The sequence below is a fragment of the Colius striatus genome, chromosome 9, assembly GCF_028858725.1.
Source record: "Colius striatus isolate bColStr4 chromosome 9, bColStr4.1.hap1, whole genome shotgun sequence".
Classification (NCBI taxonomy): domain Eukaryota; kingdom Metazoa; phylum Chordata; class Aves; order Coliiformes; family Coliidae; genus Colius; species Colius striatus.
In genome coordinates this window covers 24,207,599-24,224,959 of record NC_084767.1, presented here as the reverse complement: position 1 = coordinate 24,224,959, position 17,361 = coordinate 24,207,599, and the positions used below count along the sequence as shown (strand labels likewise).

The 17,361-nt window shown below is 47.2% G+C and overlaps 2 protein-coding genes across 2 annotated transcripts in view; one reads left to right on the top strand and one right to left on the bottom strand.

The window, feature by feature from the left end:
• The window catches only part of UBE2F (ubiquitin conjugating enzyme E2 F (putative)), an 84,804-nt gene extending 74,727 nt beyond the window's left edge, over positions 1 to 10,077 (top strand). Inside the window, exon 10 of the mRNA XM_062002684.1 lies at positions 9,595 to 10,077. Within this exon, the coding sequence (XP_061858668.1) occupies positions 9,595 to 9,645 (51 nt within the window). The 3' untranslated portion in view covers positions 9,646 to 10,077. The remainder of the gene's footprint in view (positions 1 to 9,594) is intronic.
• A 1,966-nt stretch (positions 10,078 to 12,043) lies between these two features.
• The window catches only part of LOC104552611 (RNA-binding protein 44), a 49,131-nt gene continuing 43,813 nt past the window's right edge, over positions 12,044 to 17,361 (bottom strand). Inside the window, 1 exon segment of the mRNA XM_062001954.1 lies at positions 12,044 to 12,934. Within this exon segment, the coding sequence (XP_061857938.1) occupies positions 12,679 to 12,934 (256 nt within the window). The 3' untranslated portion in view covers positions 12,044 to 12,678.

Below are 17,361 nucleotides of genomic sequence, written 5' to 3'. Positions count from 1 at the left end.
AATGCATGACTTTAAAATGGAAACCTACAGGAGGGTTGTTGAATGCAAACAAGGAGTTCGACCTATTTGAGCTGAATCCCCTGTATGCCTCACCTGCCCAGACAAATTTGCTGAATTTTGTTTGGATTGAGTAGACCATGACTTCCAAAAACCCTCTCACCAGACCCAGGCTGCTCCCATTTCCTCTACACTTATAATTTATCCATTGAGGTCTCTGATCCTGAGGACATATCCTCTCTTGGGGATGAGTGGCATCCTCATGAGTGGAAGTGTGTTTGAAGGTTAACCTGAGTGTAATTGGGATGATTCATGTAATTTTCTTGAAGGGCTCCTTCTATGACCCTTCCCAACAACTGTAATGCCAAGATGAGCAGTGTGCTTGTTGCCAGCCTTGGGCTGACCCCAGTAGCGTTGGAGGAGCAGAGACAAATGCCCGACCCCAGACACCAACCAGTTCCCATGCTCTCTGGTTGACTTCCCAGGAAGTTTTCTTTGTTTTCAGAAACCTCCGCAAAAATTGTAAATGGCAATAAGTGAATTGCTCAGGGCAAATCCCAGGTCATTTGGCACTGTGACTGTATGACCAGAGGGCTCACAGAGCCTCCACTGTGCCTCCAACCAAGCTGCTTCATAAGCCAAAGGGCAGATTTGGCAGGAGTGTCAGGACTTTTAAGAGAAGAGGAGGCTGAGGGGAGACCTCGCTCTCTACAACTACCTGACAGGAGGCTGTGGTGAGATGGGGGTTTGGTTTCTTCTCACAAGTGTAGGATAAAAGGAAATGGCTTCAAGTTGAGCCTGTGGAGGTTTAGATTGGAGATTAGGAAAAATTTATTCACTGAAAGGATTGTCAAGCCCTGGCACAGCCTGCCCAGGGTAGTGGTGGACTCACCAGACCTGTAGGGATTCAAAAGTTGTGTAGATGTGGAGCTGAGGGACATGGTTTAGCGGTGGCTGTGGCAGTGCTCGGTTAAGGTTTGAACTCAACGATCTTTTCCAACCTCAATGGTTCTGTGATTCCGTGACCCACGTCACATTTGATCCAGGGAACGATCCTTGGAAGCTGCTTTGACCTCTGGCTCGGTTCCTTCTTCTTTGATATCCCTGGCTACCCTGGCAGCTTTCACACCCTGCTTGCTAACCCATAGCCTTTTCCTCTCCCCGTAACTTCAGAGAATGTTTACTTTCCTTTATCTTTACTTCACTGGAAAACAACAGAAGCATGAGGGAAATGAGTCTTACTTAAAATCTGAGCATCTCAAACCAATGGATGTGCTGCTTCACATTCAGCATGCTAGTGCTTCACTTTGTCTTTGCAACTCATCTTCAACTCTCCAGAGCACTGCCCTGGCAGGCAGGTCACTACTTTTCACATCAGTCTTGTAACTTCCCTAGATACACAGAGTTTTGTTTTAAAAGGTCCAACATTTAGTGTTTCTCCTCTTCCCCATAATGCTGTTTTTTTCCCAAATAGTCTCAATAAAAAAAGCAACCGTGTCTTTTGGGCTTGGAGTTTTTTTAACCTTGGCAGTAAAAATTCCATCATTTTTTCCCATCAGGACTTAGCTAGCATGCCTAGAAATGGTGTTTGAACTCTGAAATAGAGAACACCAGGCTGTGGAAATCAATGCAGTTTTGACCTCACCAGCTAGGCACAGAAGCATGTGAGAGGCACCTTTGTATAGGTTTTTCACCCCCTACTCTTCTCTTTCTTCATAGAACTATAATTTAGTTACAGAGCTTGGAAAGTTCTTCAGGTTGTGTAGAAGCTGAGACAGATAAAACAGTGACAGGGAAATGATAGCATGGCAGGAGCATGAATTAGAAAAATACAACATGCTTGAGATTTTTGTATTACTCAAAGGTTTCATTTAGCTCCTTTTTAAATAGGAGTGGGTGTGTGGAGGTTGATGGGCGTGGATACTCATTATTTCTTGGAAAAAGGGAAAAGGTCACTTTAAATATAATTCATAGGGCTAATGGGGAAGTCTACCTGGTTATTATATCCTCCTCCTAAAGCTTTGGCCGAAGCTGAGTAATGTCATGTTCCCAGTGCTCAGAAGAGCCCTTTATTAAACTGCACTTTAAGTAAACCCTCAAGTAAGGTCCCAACAGAAATTGTGAGGAATTTAACCTTGCTGATAAACTTTGGATTAAAATAGTGTTTTGTTAAAATAATGCATTTTAAACATTATTTCAGTGTTTTCTTTAACAGAAAGAAGGGAAGGGCAGGACAAATTGAGTGCTTTAGTGGGGTTTTTTTTGGTCTATTTGAACTTTACGGAATTGTAAGTCTGAATGGTGTGAAGGTGGATCAGAGTTCGTGCCAGTCTCTGAGTTGTAGTCACAATAGCGAGACAGATGTGGTACACTGCATGATTCCTGCAGGGACTGGCCAGTATGGCTGTCAACCTTGTGAGTGCAGCCTCCAGAGAGAGGGGAATAGTCTCTGGTCTCCATTGTCCTTGAGTGCTGAAATTAAGGTCAGTTTTGTGAGGAGGAAAAAGAAAAATTTTGTCAAATTTTGCAATGTGTGAAATGGTACCAGCAGTGGGTGTATTCAGGATAATGACCTAAACCTGCTTTGGTTTAGGTTTTTTAACTGGGTGTTGTTATGCATACATTCATTTAAAATTTAAAAAAAAAGAAAAAGAAAAAGAAAAAATATTCCTGACATAATATTCAGTTACACCTTTTCCAAACTTCCCTGGTAGCTGTCACAGAGAAGTATTCTGTTGGTTTAAGTATCTGGGCAATCTTATTTGTTTTCAAAATAAAAGCACAATAACAGGCTAGCAGTTAATCAGTACAACTCAGTGCAGTATAAATGGTTGAAAAAATACCCCCAGTCTTCTATTTTAGAGGTGCCAAATCAGGTACAACCCCAGTTTTTTAAAAGGTATCTGGTTCTTGAGTGCATTCTTCCATATGCTGCTACAGATTTTAGACTGTGATTCCTTTCTTGGGGTTTTGGGTGGCTGTTTTCCTGTTGATTCCGTCATTGTCTGTGTATCTTCTCGCAAGTGCTCCTCAGAGATAACATAATTTGTGATAAATTACCACTCTGGCCAGGTGCTGGGGTTGTTTATGCCTTCAGTGTGACAAACTACTACTTCGTAGTAGCAAACTTTTTATAGTCTGCCACATTTTTTTAAACTTATTTCCGTGTGGCATGTTTTTAAGACATTTAAGCTCATGAGTTGAGATGGAAGTGAATTGGTTTAAAATACATCAGTCAGGAGTTTTTTAAAATCTAAAACTCATTAGATAAGAATTTACTTTTTAATATTTTCTTAATGCAAGTCATTCTATGTGTCATGCATCCTGGTAAGAACATACAGTACAAATGGAAATCATGAACTCAGCAAGTCATTTGAAATTGATGACTTTGACCATATATATTTATCTCTATAACATTATTTATTAAACTTCTTTGTATAAACAAAACTGTTTAAGTACAAAATACACCCAGGAGAAGCTTAAGGGGATGTATGTTTTAACTTTATGATCTGTGCTGTAACCTAGTTTTCAGCTAATGATATTGTGAAACATGTTGTGCCTTATATTCCATACTCTTCATGCACTGATGGATTTTGAATTTCCCTTTGATCGATTATCCCCATCTGATTCCCATCAAATGAAGCGGTGATTTGGCCAGCATTACTCATGCAGCAACTGCTTCCCACAGGGCTACTTATGCATTGCTCTTCTCTCCCTCTCACCTCCCCGCAGCTCAGAGCAAAGCTGCTTTGGGTCTGCTCCAAAACTGTGTAAACCTTCCAGTTGTAGATGATTTCTTCTCATGCGTGGATTTGAGAACTGAGCACCTTCAGAGCTGGACTTCCGCCAAAGTCTTGCTTATCGAGGATGACGACTGGGATAGGGGGGCCACAGAGTGCCTGGGGGCAGAGTGCAGCCTAGTGCCTGGGGACTACAGTGGCACAGCTCTCAGTCCCCAGAGAGCTGTGCCCGGGGGGCATATCTGTACCCCTTAGCATCCAGCTGCAGCTGGGAGGGGACTTGCTCTGCCCTTTGGAGCTTAGTTATGATGTCTCGATTTGTTCATGTTTTTATTAGCTTTGTATTCCCAGTTGAAAAGCATATACCATTTTCTCCCTTTCAAAGGTGTGTAGAAAGCATTTGTTGAATCACATAATCTGATACTTGTGCTGTCACCTCATTGCTGTGCTGTGTGATGGGACATGCTGAGGGGTTACTGGCATTGCCTGAGTTTCAATTTCCCATGGTGCCTATGAGGCCAGTGCCTAATTTAGGTCCCTTAATCATGTCACTCCATTTTGCACAGAAGAGGCCTGTCTCCTGGTTTAGCACCAGGCACAGACCTCCCCAGTCGGGTCTGCACTTCCTTTCAAACCACAGCAAGGTGGTCGGTGCTGCTCCCACATAGAAATCCAGCCCAAGCCTTGTTCTTCCTCACCACCCAGCATACCTCCAGGCAAGCCAAGGACAGTTTTGCCTGTCTCATACTCCATCTATCTTTTGTCTTTAAACTGGTGGAAAAAATAGTGTAAGAGGAGGCAAGGGCAAGTGTCAGTAGTATGAAGTTCCCCTTTGTGAAGCCCCTCTAGGAGATGTTTCCCTTCCAGGGTTTATTGGCTGGCTGAATCTTTTCTGATGAAGTTTTGTGCATTCTGGCATTGGTGCTTCTGTAGTAAAATATCATGGTAACAGTCAGCCCTCTTCTCCTTCATCAGTCTTTGACCTGGCGACTCTGATGATGTGGGGAAACTAGCGCAGTAGGAAAAAGGGAAAACTCTGATGACATAGGAAAACTACTTGTAGAGGCAGGCAGCTGTGCCTTTGGCCCAGCTAGCAGTGGGGCGTGATCCGAGTCCAGAGGGATGCGGCAGGGGCTCCATAAGGTGAAGCAACTACTGCCATCAGCTAGACGAGCATTCTGTCAGGAGCGTAAGTGGTCATGACATGATCTGCTTTGATGGTAAGGAATTTTCAGTAGCAAACCTCAACTCTTCTCCCTCTCAGCGTCAAGACCATGGGATGTGGAATGCTTTTTCTCCTCAGTGTCTGTGTTGGCGTCAAGGAATGATTTGGCTCAGTGCACTGTTGCAGACTTAGGGTTAGGTATGCTTCCTTGGAGTCTCCCACAAAAAGAATCAGAGAAAGAGGCTGCATTCATGTGGGTAGGCTTTGATGGTTTTTTCTTTTAAAGTAGGTGTTTCATGCAACCTGCCTCCTAGCCCATCTTTCTGGTATAGGTCCTGAGGCATAGCCTCTGTCCTTGATGACAGACTAAGAGAGGGTAAAATGCAGTGCTTTGCCTGGCAGGGAGTAGCAGGGCAGGTTCTTACTGTGTAGTAAGGGGAGCTTCCACACAGTATCCACGTGTGGGGAGCAATGTCTCCAGCCTCCAGCTCTGCTCCCCATCAGGCGAGCCCCTCTCCTCTCTCTGAGCATTCCTAACAGGACTGGGTATGCACCTCTTTATAATGCAGAATATGTGCTGCTCTAACTGATGAATTTTTTTGCTTCTGATTATTCAGTACTGCACATAAGGATGCGCATATAGAAAAGTGCCCCCTGATAATCAAGAGGTGTTAAGCCATATGGCATGTGAAGATGGAGTATTACGGCTCTGGGATGAGCCCCTCCTGTTCAGCAGCAAGGTTCACATGCAGCAAGTACTGCATTAATATATTCTTGCTAATGCTGTCAGTTCCTTCGTCTCGTGAATCAGCCCAAGTGACAGCATGGATTCCTGAAGCCTTCCTTTTTCACTGAGGTCCTGCTTCTCTTAAGTCACTGACAAGAGCCTGTCTTCCCATTTGAAAACCTCGTTAGGATGCAGGGACAAAGCAGAGGATGCTCTGAGCTGCCTTGACTGCCCTGCTCCTAGGTCTTGTAGTTACAGTGAGGATTCAGTTGACCGTTGCATGTCCAGTGGCATTTCTTAGCCTTGTGCCCAATCTCTTTTAGTGACCCATCTGTCAGAGAAACACAAGAGTAACAAATGACACACAATCGAGTCCTCAGTGAATTCCTTTGGTTTTCGCCACATTGGGGATTGTAACTAAGAGTGTTAGTGAACTTGGATGATTGTGAAACCAGCAGAAAACTGCTAGGAAGTGTCACTGTTTTGACTATTCTAAAATATGGATGGTATTGCCAAGGTGGGACTTTTTGCCTTCTTGTAGCAAGCAGCCTTTTATTTAGCTCTATACCTCAGGAAGATGATGAGTCCAAAAGGCTTCATTTATCAGGGACGGTGTTGTGACCAGCATGCTGTGATGTTTTCAGTACCCCAAACCAGGCTAACAGCAAGTGTTGTTGCTGTGAGTGATCCACAAACATCCACCATAACCAGTAAATAAGAGATTTGCAGCATCGTTTGCTGTGATGAGTTTTCATTCTAGTTTGTATCAGGTAGTTTACAACATATCAGAGCTAAAAACAAATTCAGAAGGTCACTTTTCTTTTATTTTTGTGATATTTTAACAGATCCAAGGTACTTAGAGGTTCTTCTCACCTGAGGCAGCCTGAGATCCAGGAACCACTCAACGGATGTGGGTCCCAGTAGCACTTTAATGCAATAGTCAGCTATCATAATGTTCATCTATGGACTGAAGTTGTCTGGTATCTGAAGTTCTATTTAAAATGACAATAGCATTAGCTCTGTGGTGTTAGGTTCTTAACACCTTAACATTCGGTTGTATGAGCATGGAAATGTGCTTGCAGCAGAGTTAAAATAGTCACTACACAGAATATTACCTCTAGTAGGTGCCATATTGTATCAAAACAGCTGCTCCCTTCTCCTGAGAAGTGCAGGCAGCCTCTCTCTGAGGAGGAAAGGGATTTCTGCAGTCTAAGGAGGAAAGAGATTTTTTTCAGCCCTAGGGAGTTGATTGCTGTTAGCAGTCAGTCCTTGCAGGGCTGTTCTCCGCACCTGGGCTCCTGCTGCCTGATGCCAAGGTGTCAGGCATCTTACAGTGCTTTCCTGGAATAGATGCTTGTAATTTATGCGCTCTGCTTCTATTTCCTCCAAAGCACAGATCTGTACGTCTCTTGAGAAGTGTCTTTAGCTGTGGGTGGCTTTTCCCTAAAGTGCCGTTATATTTTTGTTACCATGGCTATGATATTTTTGGCCTTACACTGTGTTTTAAACTTCTTTGAGATTCAGAGCACTTATGGGCATCTCTGTGGTGCAATTTATCAAATAGAAAACAAAATCACTTCTTTGATTTGGGACTTTATTAACCATGAGAGAACCTTTATCCTTTTGCCAGTAGAAGAACTCAGTGGCAGAAAACCAAACCAGGGTGAAGGGAGCAGATCAGGAAGTCCTTCAAGCATGGTGGTGAGGCCGAGGAAATATCCATGCACTCCAAGGCTAGTTAGAGCAAAAAGGTTTTTTTTAATGTGTGTGTGATGTGATGTCTAGCAAGAGTTGTAGTGACAGAGTATAGCTAAGTGCTGATCGAGACATGGGGGAAATCCAATTTTTCTTAAAAAGAGGAGGACAGAGCTGATGTAGACAGGGAGACGGACGCTTCAGCTTCAACCATTTCAATTTCCATTTTAAGGATCTTGCCGTGTATTTCAAATTTCAGAATGGTTACTGCATGCCTCTGCAAGGGAAGACAGTTCTCCCTCCAGTTTTAAAGCAAGCCTTGCAGTTAAAAGTGACTGCTCACTGCTCTTCAGAACTTCTTGACAGCATCAGTACAAAGCCACGGTGACTGTTGTGGTGCCCACCTTTCATCTACTGTTAACAGAAAAATTTAAAAAGACCCAATATTAAAGTCCTGGAACAATGAACAGTCATGATGTTCAGGGGGTTAGTCTAGATGATCTCTAAAGGTCCTTTCCAACCCCTACCATTCTATGATTCTATGATGTACAGGGCGCATTAAGCTCAACCAACTGCTGCTCTGCCTGTAAACTGGTTTCATTTAGCTGTTTGCTGAGTGAAGTGTACCAGAACACTTGCTGTGCGGATTGGCAAACCTGGAGCTGACAAGCTTCATTGTTTAAAATGAGTGTGTGCCTTGCTGCCATCCTTGCTGCCATCCCTCAGCTCATGGCCATGGAGCTTTGTAAAAGCATAGCATTGGCTTGGTGGACAGAGGATTTCAGTGCTTCCACGGCCCCTGCTCTCCAGGCAGCTCCCCCATGTCAGGATGCTGTGTTCAAAAGCTCTTCCTTCATTTGTTGTGTTTTTCTATTCCATCCAGCACCCAGAACTGGGAGCTGGAAATCACGCAAGAAGCCCTTTGCTGTGAACTCTCCACTTGAATGTGGAGCACAGGCCACTCAATGTGTTTGTGTTGAACATCTTTAACAACAAGCTGTAAGCACGTGAGGTGAGGTTCAGGCTCTGAGTAGCCTTACAGGGATGTAGCATATCTGGCATCTGGCTTGGACAAGGATCAAATGAGGAGAGTATGGAAGAATTCCTCTCTTGGCACCTCTATGCTTTATAAAACTACCAGAAATGTGTGCTTTTCTGTAGATGCAGAGGTTAATATAATCAGAGAATCACAGAATCTGAAGGATTGGAAGGGACCTCGAAAGATCATCTAGTCCAACCCCTCTGCCAGAGCAGGATCACCTAGAGTAGGTCACACAGGAACTCATCCAGGTGGGTTTTGAATGTTTCCAGTGAAGGAGACTCTACAACCCATCTGGGCAGCCTGTTCCAGTGCTCCGTCACCCTCACAGTGAAGAAATTCTTCCTTTTATTTCTTTGGAACCTCTTATGTTCTGGCTTGTACCCACTAGCCCTTTATCCTAACATTGGAAATCATTGAGAAGTGCCATCCTCCGGACACCCACCCTTTACATATTTGTAAAGATTAATGAGGTCACCCCTCAGTCTCCTCCAAGCTAAAGAGCCCCAGCTCCCTCAGCCTTTCATCTTAAAGAGTCCTGTAGGTTTTCTGTGGAGGGCTGTCGGTGTGTGTTCCTTCTGAACCACTTTGACAACTGGGTGACTCGGATGATGAATTTTTGATTCTTTAGGCTGTACCAAATGATCAAAAAACCAGCAGTGATTGATTACGTGCTGAATTACGTGCTAGCAGCTATATTGTGCTGTTACATAGGGAGTGTTTGGGACAGAGCTGCTTAGAGCATATGGCTTCTGTAACACTCTCTTACCCAGTTAAGGACAATTTCCCTTCCCTCTCCGAAATGTGAACACCTGGACACGTTCCTCTGCAGCCTGATGTAGGTGAACCTGCTTTAGCAGAGGATTGGGCTGGGTGATCTCTAGAGGTCCCTTCTAACCCCCTCCATCTTGTGATTCTGTGAAAGCCACAGCCCAAGCTCTGGGACTTGGCCTCCCGGGTCAGACAGTCTGTTTGTACCGATGTCAACAGCTGCTGAGGGCAGAGCCTCTGTTCAGCTCAGTGCCCGAGGAGATCCTGGCAGAGCACCAGCATCTCCCAAGGGCTCCAGTGGTCGCCTCGCTTCTTGTGCACTGCGTTGGCAACATGTGCTGGGCCTGGGGGAGAGCAGTGGGCCTGTTATTCCACAGAAATGTCACCCTCCCACCCCTGCAGTCCTACGGGAGTCCCTCTCCGAGAGGCTCGGAGTAACTCTGACTGTGCTTTCCTTTAGGAGGACTTTCGGAATAAAGTTGAAGATTACATTAAGCGCTATGCAAGATGATGAAGGGAGATGGATGGCAGGACCACAGCTTCCACACTAGAGTTGTCCTTAACTTCAACAGCAACAAAACCAGCCCGGATTGTACTAGTCCTGTGTCCATGTTGTACCGAAGAAGAAAACTAACTTCATAACTTTTCCATGTTAAAAGGAGAGTTCAGCATAAAAACAGCAAGAAATCGTGTATGTTGGTTGAAAAAGTTGTTTGCTTACTTTAAAAAATGTTTACTCTTCTGAACTGTACTGTATATCCTGTTGATGAGGTATGCTTGAGGAGCTAAAAGAAATCACTATTGAAATTGTAACTACACTTTTTTTTTTTAAAACTCTTGCCTAGTTTGGAGGGGGGAAGGAAAACAAAAGGAAACCCAAACAGAAAAGCTGGCGTTTTTCGAACACTTCAAGTTGGCAATAAAATGGTCTCCTGTGAACCTACTCACAATCCCGTTGCTTTCGATGCGCAGAAACAATACAGGCTTTTTCCAGGAGCCATTCAGCTGAGGCTCAGAGCTTGTCAGAATGCAAATGCTAAATGAAAGTCTACTTCTGGTATTGCAATTCCTGGTGCTGTTTAGTGTAAGTACGTTTTTGTCACACCTTTGCAATTTTTACATTGTTATTTTCAGCTCCCGTTTGGGCTGTGGTTTTTTTTTGTTTGCCTTTTTTGTGTGAAGTAGTATAAAGAAATACAGGCTAATCTATAACTTAAGTAAATGTGTAGTATTAGTAAAATTATATATATATTATATTTCTGTGAAAATTTAATGAAAGGGGTTTTTTTTTGGTAAGAAATCTGCCTTTGGCTTCCTGATCTGGATGTGGTAAGGGAGAATCAGACACTGTCTGATCTGATGAAGGTAATGTGAAGCATTACCCAGCACACACCTCACCTTCGGGGATTTGAGAGGATGTGATGCTGTAATTGTCTTTTCTGTAAGTAGCTTATATCAAACGTGTAGTGTCTGTGAGCAGAGATCCTTCAGCAGAGTAGCAGGTACCTCAGAAGTCACTGCAGAGCAAATGCTGCATGCTGGGGCTCCCGCTGCTCCCCTCTGCCCCTCGGCCCACCCCCAGAGACCAAACCACCTTCTGTGGGTGGGATCAGGCAGAGGAGGTGCCACAGAAGTGATGGAAGCTTTTATAAAGAGAGAAACCATATAAATAAATGTTTGTGTGGTTTCCTACAGAGCAAGTGCATGTGTCACGGAGCGCTGGCTGTTGTATTTTTATCCCCTGAATGATTCCGCTTCACTCTTTCCTCCTGCTCCTCTGCGGATGCTGAAGGAAATCTAGATCATCTCTGTTGTTAGCCTGGCACAGCAAGGTTGAAAGTTTTAAGCACAGTGCAGCCTTGCTTGTTAAATTTTCCCTGTGCCTTTTCCATGACAGCTTCACAGGCTCCTGTAGACATTACTGGAGAGCAGGGAAGTGGAACGCAGGGATCGGCATGCTGGAGGAGAGCCTGGTGGGGAGCTTCATCTCTGGACAGTTTTGCTGTTGTGTCTGTATATGTATTTATTTATTTATATGTATATATATATATATTTCTATGCACCCCCTGTGATCGTAGAAGGCAAATTATCCTCCTCTCTGTCCCCAAAGTGTCACCATCCCTGTAGCTGGTCAGTGGATGGAGGCCCATAAGCAAGTAGCCCTTGTGCTGGAACTGGCTTCTGTAACTCCCATGCAGCTTTTGGGACAACTTGCTGCTTTTTTTGTGTGTATGGGTTTTTTAAAATTATTATTAAATCTATCCTAGACAGGTAACCATCTTACAGAAAGCCTTTTCAGCTCTCCCTGTCTGTGGGGACCATAGTCTCTGGAGTCCTGGGCACTCTCCATAAAATAATGGTGATTTAAAAAACAAAAAAAATTTCTTAATTGTTCAACTGCCCCTGAAAAAAAAGATCAAATGGCAAAGAAAAAAAAAATGCTGCAGCATCCTAAAAGAGGAAGAGAGGTTGGGACAGGGCAAGCTGGGGCAGGCAGATGGATGACTGGACATCCCACTGCCCAGCATGTGTGATTTTAGAGGGGTTTGGGAAATGTGAGGACCAGGGGGAACAGAGCCAGGGGTGCTGGAGCCATGGAGGGTGGCAGAGGCTTCTGACGGTGTCTGGGGTCTGCCCCCATCCCCAGATGCTGCCCAATCTCCCATCAAGGGAGCTGACCCCACTCCTGGACCCTGCTGCAGGGGCAGAGGTCCCCGATCTGCCCACCCACAGCAGTGACTGACCCCCAGAGCCCTTACTGCCTCAGAGGGGCAGACTGTGCATGGTCAGCCCTCAGCTCACCCCTGGGACCTCCAGTGCCACCCCAAAGTCTGCCCGTGGGATGGAGGGGTCAGTACTATCAGGGAGGTTGTCGGATCCCTGAGGGGAGCATCCAGGGAGGCCCTTGATCCACTTGGATCCCAGTCCTGAGGATTGGCACCAGAGATGGGCACTGGGTTTGTTGATGTCTTTATTTAGGTAGAAAAAGCACCTTATTCCCATTGCCTGTTAGCCCCAGGCCCCTGCCAAGGCCTCTGCAGGTGCCACCAGCTCCCAGCCGCGCCCCTCGCCCGTTTCTCCCCACTCCCTGCAGGCGCCGGCCTTCTGCTGGGGGAGAAGGTGCTTTTCCTGGTGTGGAAAAACAAGGGCACAAAGAGGAAGCTGTGGTGGTCTTGTTGCGCCCAGACCTGCCGGCACTGAGGCTGGCAGCACTTAACCCCCACCGCCTCTTTTCTTTATTTTTTCCTTTAAAATTTTCCTCTTCTGGCATAGGATTGTGTGAGGGCTGCCGGGAGGGAGGCAGCCGGGAAAGGCTGTGTGGCAGGGCCGAAGCCTTAAGGGTGGGATTGATTTGGAAAGTGCCGGGCCACAATGCGTGTGCGGGGCAGAGGGCACCAGCGAGGGATGAGCGCTGGCATTCCATCTCTGCCTCTGGAGCTGGGCACCTGCCCTGTCATGCTCCTCTGCCACCATCTTCTCAAAAAATCAGGCACGTTCTGGAGAGGTTCCCCCAGTCCCTCCCAGCGCTGGTGGCCGGGCGGCCTTAGACGATGCCCTCGCTGCGTTTGCTCCTCCACACCACCAGCGCGGTCATCAGCAGGGTGACGAGGATGGGCAGCAGGATGAAGGGGCAGAGGACACCGTTGGGGGGGTCACGCAGCGCCCGGCCAGAGGGTGAGCAGTTCCTGAAGTACTGCTTGTGGACGGCCACGAAGAACTCATCCACCAGCCGGTTGGGCCAGTAGCAGTCGAGCCTCTCGGCAATCAGCGCCGTGCAGTTCGTCAGCTCCCCGTAGGTTCTGCAACAGATGGGGGCACCGGGGTAGCACCAGGGACCAGCACCCAGCCACCAGCACACCACCTCCCCCTGGATAATATAGGACAGTGTATATACTGTTTACACAGGTGTGTATTGTGCTTGTTTGAATTTTTGAGGGATTTTTTAGAGATTGTAGGTAGATGAGTATAAAATTAGACGGGTTTTTTTTTAACTCCCACTACTTGTACCAAGGTGGGTTTTTTTGCTTCCTTAGTGTTAATTTTTGCAGGATTTCACAGCCAGACCAATGCTATTAGAAAATACCTGTTGTACCCACAAAACACTGGCACCTTTAGGCAAAGACCTTCAGGAAACCCACGCTGAGTCCTGCAGCAGCTCGCCCGGCTGCCGGCCTTCATGTGGGTCCAGCCAAAAAGGGACAGAAATCAGTACATCAAAAATCGCCTTGTAATTGCCTAAAAATGAGGGAGTTGCACCTGAACCAGAGCATGCTTAGGCAGCTTGCCACCCTGCAGCACTCATCCCACCTGTCAAGGGCCTGAAAAGCCCATTCTTGAAGGTTTTCTTCTCAATATTTGGAAAACAAGGATCAGTCCTGAACAGGCCCACCTACCCCACCCCCACTCCCCGCCAAAGACAGGTATTACCATGGATTTCAAATCCTACCTGCTTTAAAATTGTCTATGTGTTACAAAATACATATCTATAATGTGGGTTTTTTTCCCCATCTCAATTACGTCTAAGCCTAGAGATGCAGAGCTAACCAAAACACAAGTATTCAATTAAAACCCTGCCTGGGGAAAGAAAGATTTTACAAGCAGCATCCCTGGTCTCCGTGCAGGCTCTGCAGCTCCCAGGCTGGGATGGTGGGCAGCCGTGGCCCAGCCCTGCCCTTGGCACATGGCAGTGCCCGAGGAGCCGCTGCGCAGACCTGTGGTTTAATTACGGGGTGCCCAGAGCTACTGAAAGCAGCTCCTGCTCAGCATCCTGATGTGCAAAATTACCACTTGACAGTTCAGCAGCATCCTGAACTCAGGAGCTAAGGCACCTTCAGGAACCAGAGGGAAAGGCTTAAGATGTGAGTAAAAGCTATTTTTCAAAAAAAATGAGGGGCTGTGCAGCAGCTGGCCTGGCCCATCCCTGGCTCAGGCTGTGCTTTCCTGCTGGTAAATAGCTGCTCCCATTGTTACCTGTGAACACGTGCAAGTAACCAAAGCAAAACGGTGTCAGCAAATTCTAGTGCTACTTTGCACTTCGGCAGCACCCACAGTCAGTGCTCAGGCAGCTCCATGGGCAGCAGCCAGAGACGTGATGGGCCTGAGGAGTGGGGTCAAGCAGCTACAGCCCCACGGGGCAAGGTGGTGGACGTGGGGCTATGACTGTGTCCAGGCATAGAAGGAGGTCCTTCCATCTTTACAGGGGGTCTGCAGCTGTGCCTTAAGGTACCCAAGTATCATGTCTCCTATCTCTGTTAAAGCCACCATCCTGGGTGGGATCACTTCCTCAGAACAGCATCACAGACCCCACACAGCCCCCAAAGCCCAGAGGGGAGCAAGCAGGAGGGGCCTGGAGGGAAAAGAAAACATTTTCAGCAACAGCTAGAGGCATAGAGGACGAGGGCTGCTGAGCTCTTGGCCAAGGGAAAGCAAGTCTGGATGCTCTTTAAAAGATCATTTTCTCTGCTTACACGAAGCACTACTTGACCATGATCACCGTACGAACAGCCAACTGAGAGACTCCTAACTGTAGGTGAGTGCTTTCATTTGTTCCACTGTGCCTGGGAGAGCCTTGGTCATCCACAGGCACAAGCTGCGTCCCTGCCAGCCAGGCCCACGCCGCCACATGTCGCCATGTTGGGAGCGCAGCTCCCGCCAGAGCCCTCCACTTGCTGTCCTTGCACGCAGAGCAGCGGCGCGAGCTGGGGAGGGCAGGCTGAAGGGCTCCCGCAGCTGGGAGCCGGGCCTTGGGCAGAGCTTGGGCTCCGCTTGCGCTGCCTCCTGAGTCGGGATCATGATCCCACGGTGCTGCTGCCTGGGGCTGCGTGTGCTCCTCCCTGCTGGAGCCACGGCCAGCCCTCAGCTCCGCGTGTCCCCAAAGCGGCACCTGCTTCTGTCTCTCCTCTCAAGCACAGCCACATTATTACGTTAGCACTGAGCCAATGTGGTCCCACCAAGGAATTCGGCCTGTGCTGCTGCTGAAACATCCCAAGCTCTTGTTTTCCTGCCCAAAACAGCAGTTTTGAACTCCTCTTGCACCCTGGGAAGGCAAAGTGGGCCCTGCCATGCTCAGTGGGTCAAAGCTGAACTGAGCTCTAGGAGCTGCCAGGATGATCACGCTATTTCTGGTGCACAGAAAGCAATGTAATCCTTAGATGGAGAGTTAAAACTCTTGGGAGGGAAGGTAGAGTCAAGCTTTTGGCTTTGAGACAATCCTACAGCTCATTTGCAAGCCTCTGTCTCACAAAACACTGTCTCCCAAAACACTGTCTCCCCCAGCTGAGCAAAGGCACAGATCTCCCAGAACATAGCTTCAGAGATGACACCTCTGCAAACAGGAGAAAGATATCATCAAATCTCAGGCCCATGTTCCCACACAACGGCAAAACACTTGAATGATTGTCTGGGTAAGACCTAAAATACCTGAATGCCACTGACCTCAAATCAGACCTGAGGTGGGGGTGTGCAGAGCGATGCTTGTACCCTGTGTCCTCTGCTGCCTGAAACCTGTCCTCTGTCCTCTGAAACCAGCTGAGTGGGGCCTTATAGCTGTTACTGAAGGGGCAAGGAGCAGTTAATCATAGGATAGGCTGCGCTTCCAACAAGCTCCATGACAGCTCCATTCAGTCAGTATAAATAAGGAGGCAGAGTAGCCACCAACCTGCACCATGGCACATCCCCGTGGCTTTGCAGAGCAGCCTAAGGCTCTAATGATCCCACATCTAAGGATCATAGAATCATGGAATGGTAAGAGTTGGAAGGGACCTTTAGAGATCATCTAGTCCAACCCCCCTGCAGAAGCAGGTCAAGCAAGATCAGGTCGCACAGGAATGTGTCCAGGTGAGTCTTGAAGACCTCCAAGGAGGGAGACTCCACAACTCCTCTGGGCAGCCTGTGCCAGGGCTCCCTCACCTGAACAGTGAAATAGTTTTTTCTTACGTTTACGTGGAACTTTGTGTGTTCCAGCTTCATCCCATTACCCCTTGTCCTGTTGCTAGATACTATAGAAAAAAGAGATGCCCCAACCTCCTGACACCCACCCTTTAGATATTTGTAAATATTAATGAGATCCCTCCTCAGTCTCCTCCAGACTAAACAATGCCAGTTTCCGCAGCCTTTCCTCATAAGGAAGATGCTCCAGTCCCCTGATCATCTTGGTGGCCCTGTGCTGGACTCTCTCCAGAAGTTCTCTGTCCCTCCTGAGTTGGGGAGCCTGGAACAGGACTCCAGATGAGGCCTCACCAGGGCAGAGCAGAGAGAGGGAAGAACCTCTCTCAACCTGCTGGCTACACTCTTCTAAGGATGGTTGTCCCTGACTTTACCTGGAAGCCTGCCTGGAAGCAAGAGGGAATTGAAGGAGCAAGTGTCTTTAATGCTCTTTGCCAGGGGTTATGAATAGCCAACACAGCCCAAAGCTACATGATGTGTACCATCTGTAACTGTCAAAAGCCAGGCTGCAAAACCCGGCTGGCAACGGGACAGCTGGTTAAGATGATGTTTGAAATTAGAGGATGAGACAAAAGCCATTCCATCAGGTGCCTCTGCCCCCGTGGGAAGGTGTTTGAAATCTCTCCTTGTCACATGCAAGGACTGTCCAGTTGTATCTGCAGGAAAAAAAATCCTGGTGAGAGCACTCAGGCTGGTCCTGCTTCCATCATCCCTGAGGAGAGCTCGGTGGCCTTGAAGAGGAGTCCCCAAGTCAAATGTTCCCTTTTTCCCAGCTGGGCTTGGGCTTCCCTGGGAACTTTCCCAGTGCTGAAAATCCCTGGAGCCCAGCAAGGGCTCCCCTGGGAATGGCAGCTTTGAGACAGAGGGATGGAGAAAGGCCCATGGCTGGAGGAATGCTGAGCCATGACAGTCCACGTGTCCTCAAAGACGCGGAAAAAAGGGAAAAGAGAAGCAGTCTGTGCCCACACTGCCCTCTTCTTTCCCTGCTCCTCTCCCTTACTTTTGCCTTAAATACCAGCATCTTAATTTAAAATCCTGAAAAATGCCTTAAAAGACCAACTTTAATTACTAAAACCAATACAAACCTCTGTGGTTATTGAGTGGATGTGGGAGAGCAGCAGGAACAGGGCAGACCTTCCCACCGCTGCAGGCCGTGGGCAGGGAGAGGGGCAGCCTGCCCTCCAAAGCACAGCATGCCTTAGGTTGGGATATTTTTTTTTCCTACCCAACGTGAACTGCAATTGAAACTGTTTTCCCATCTCCATGGAAACAGTTTGGGTTT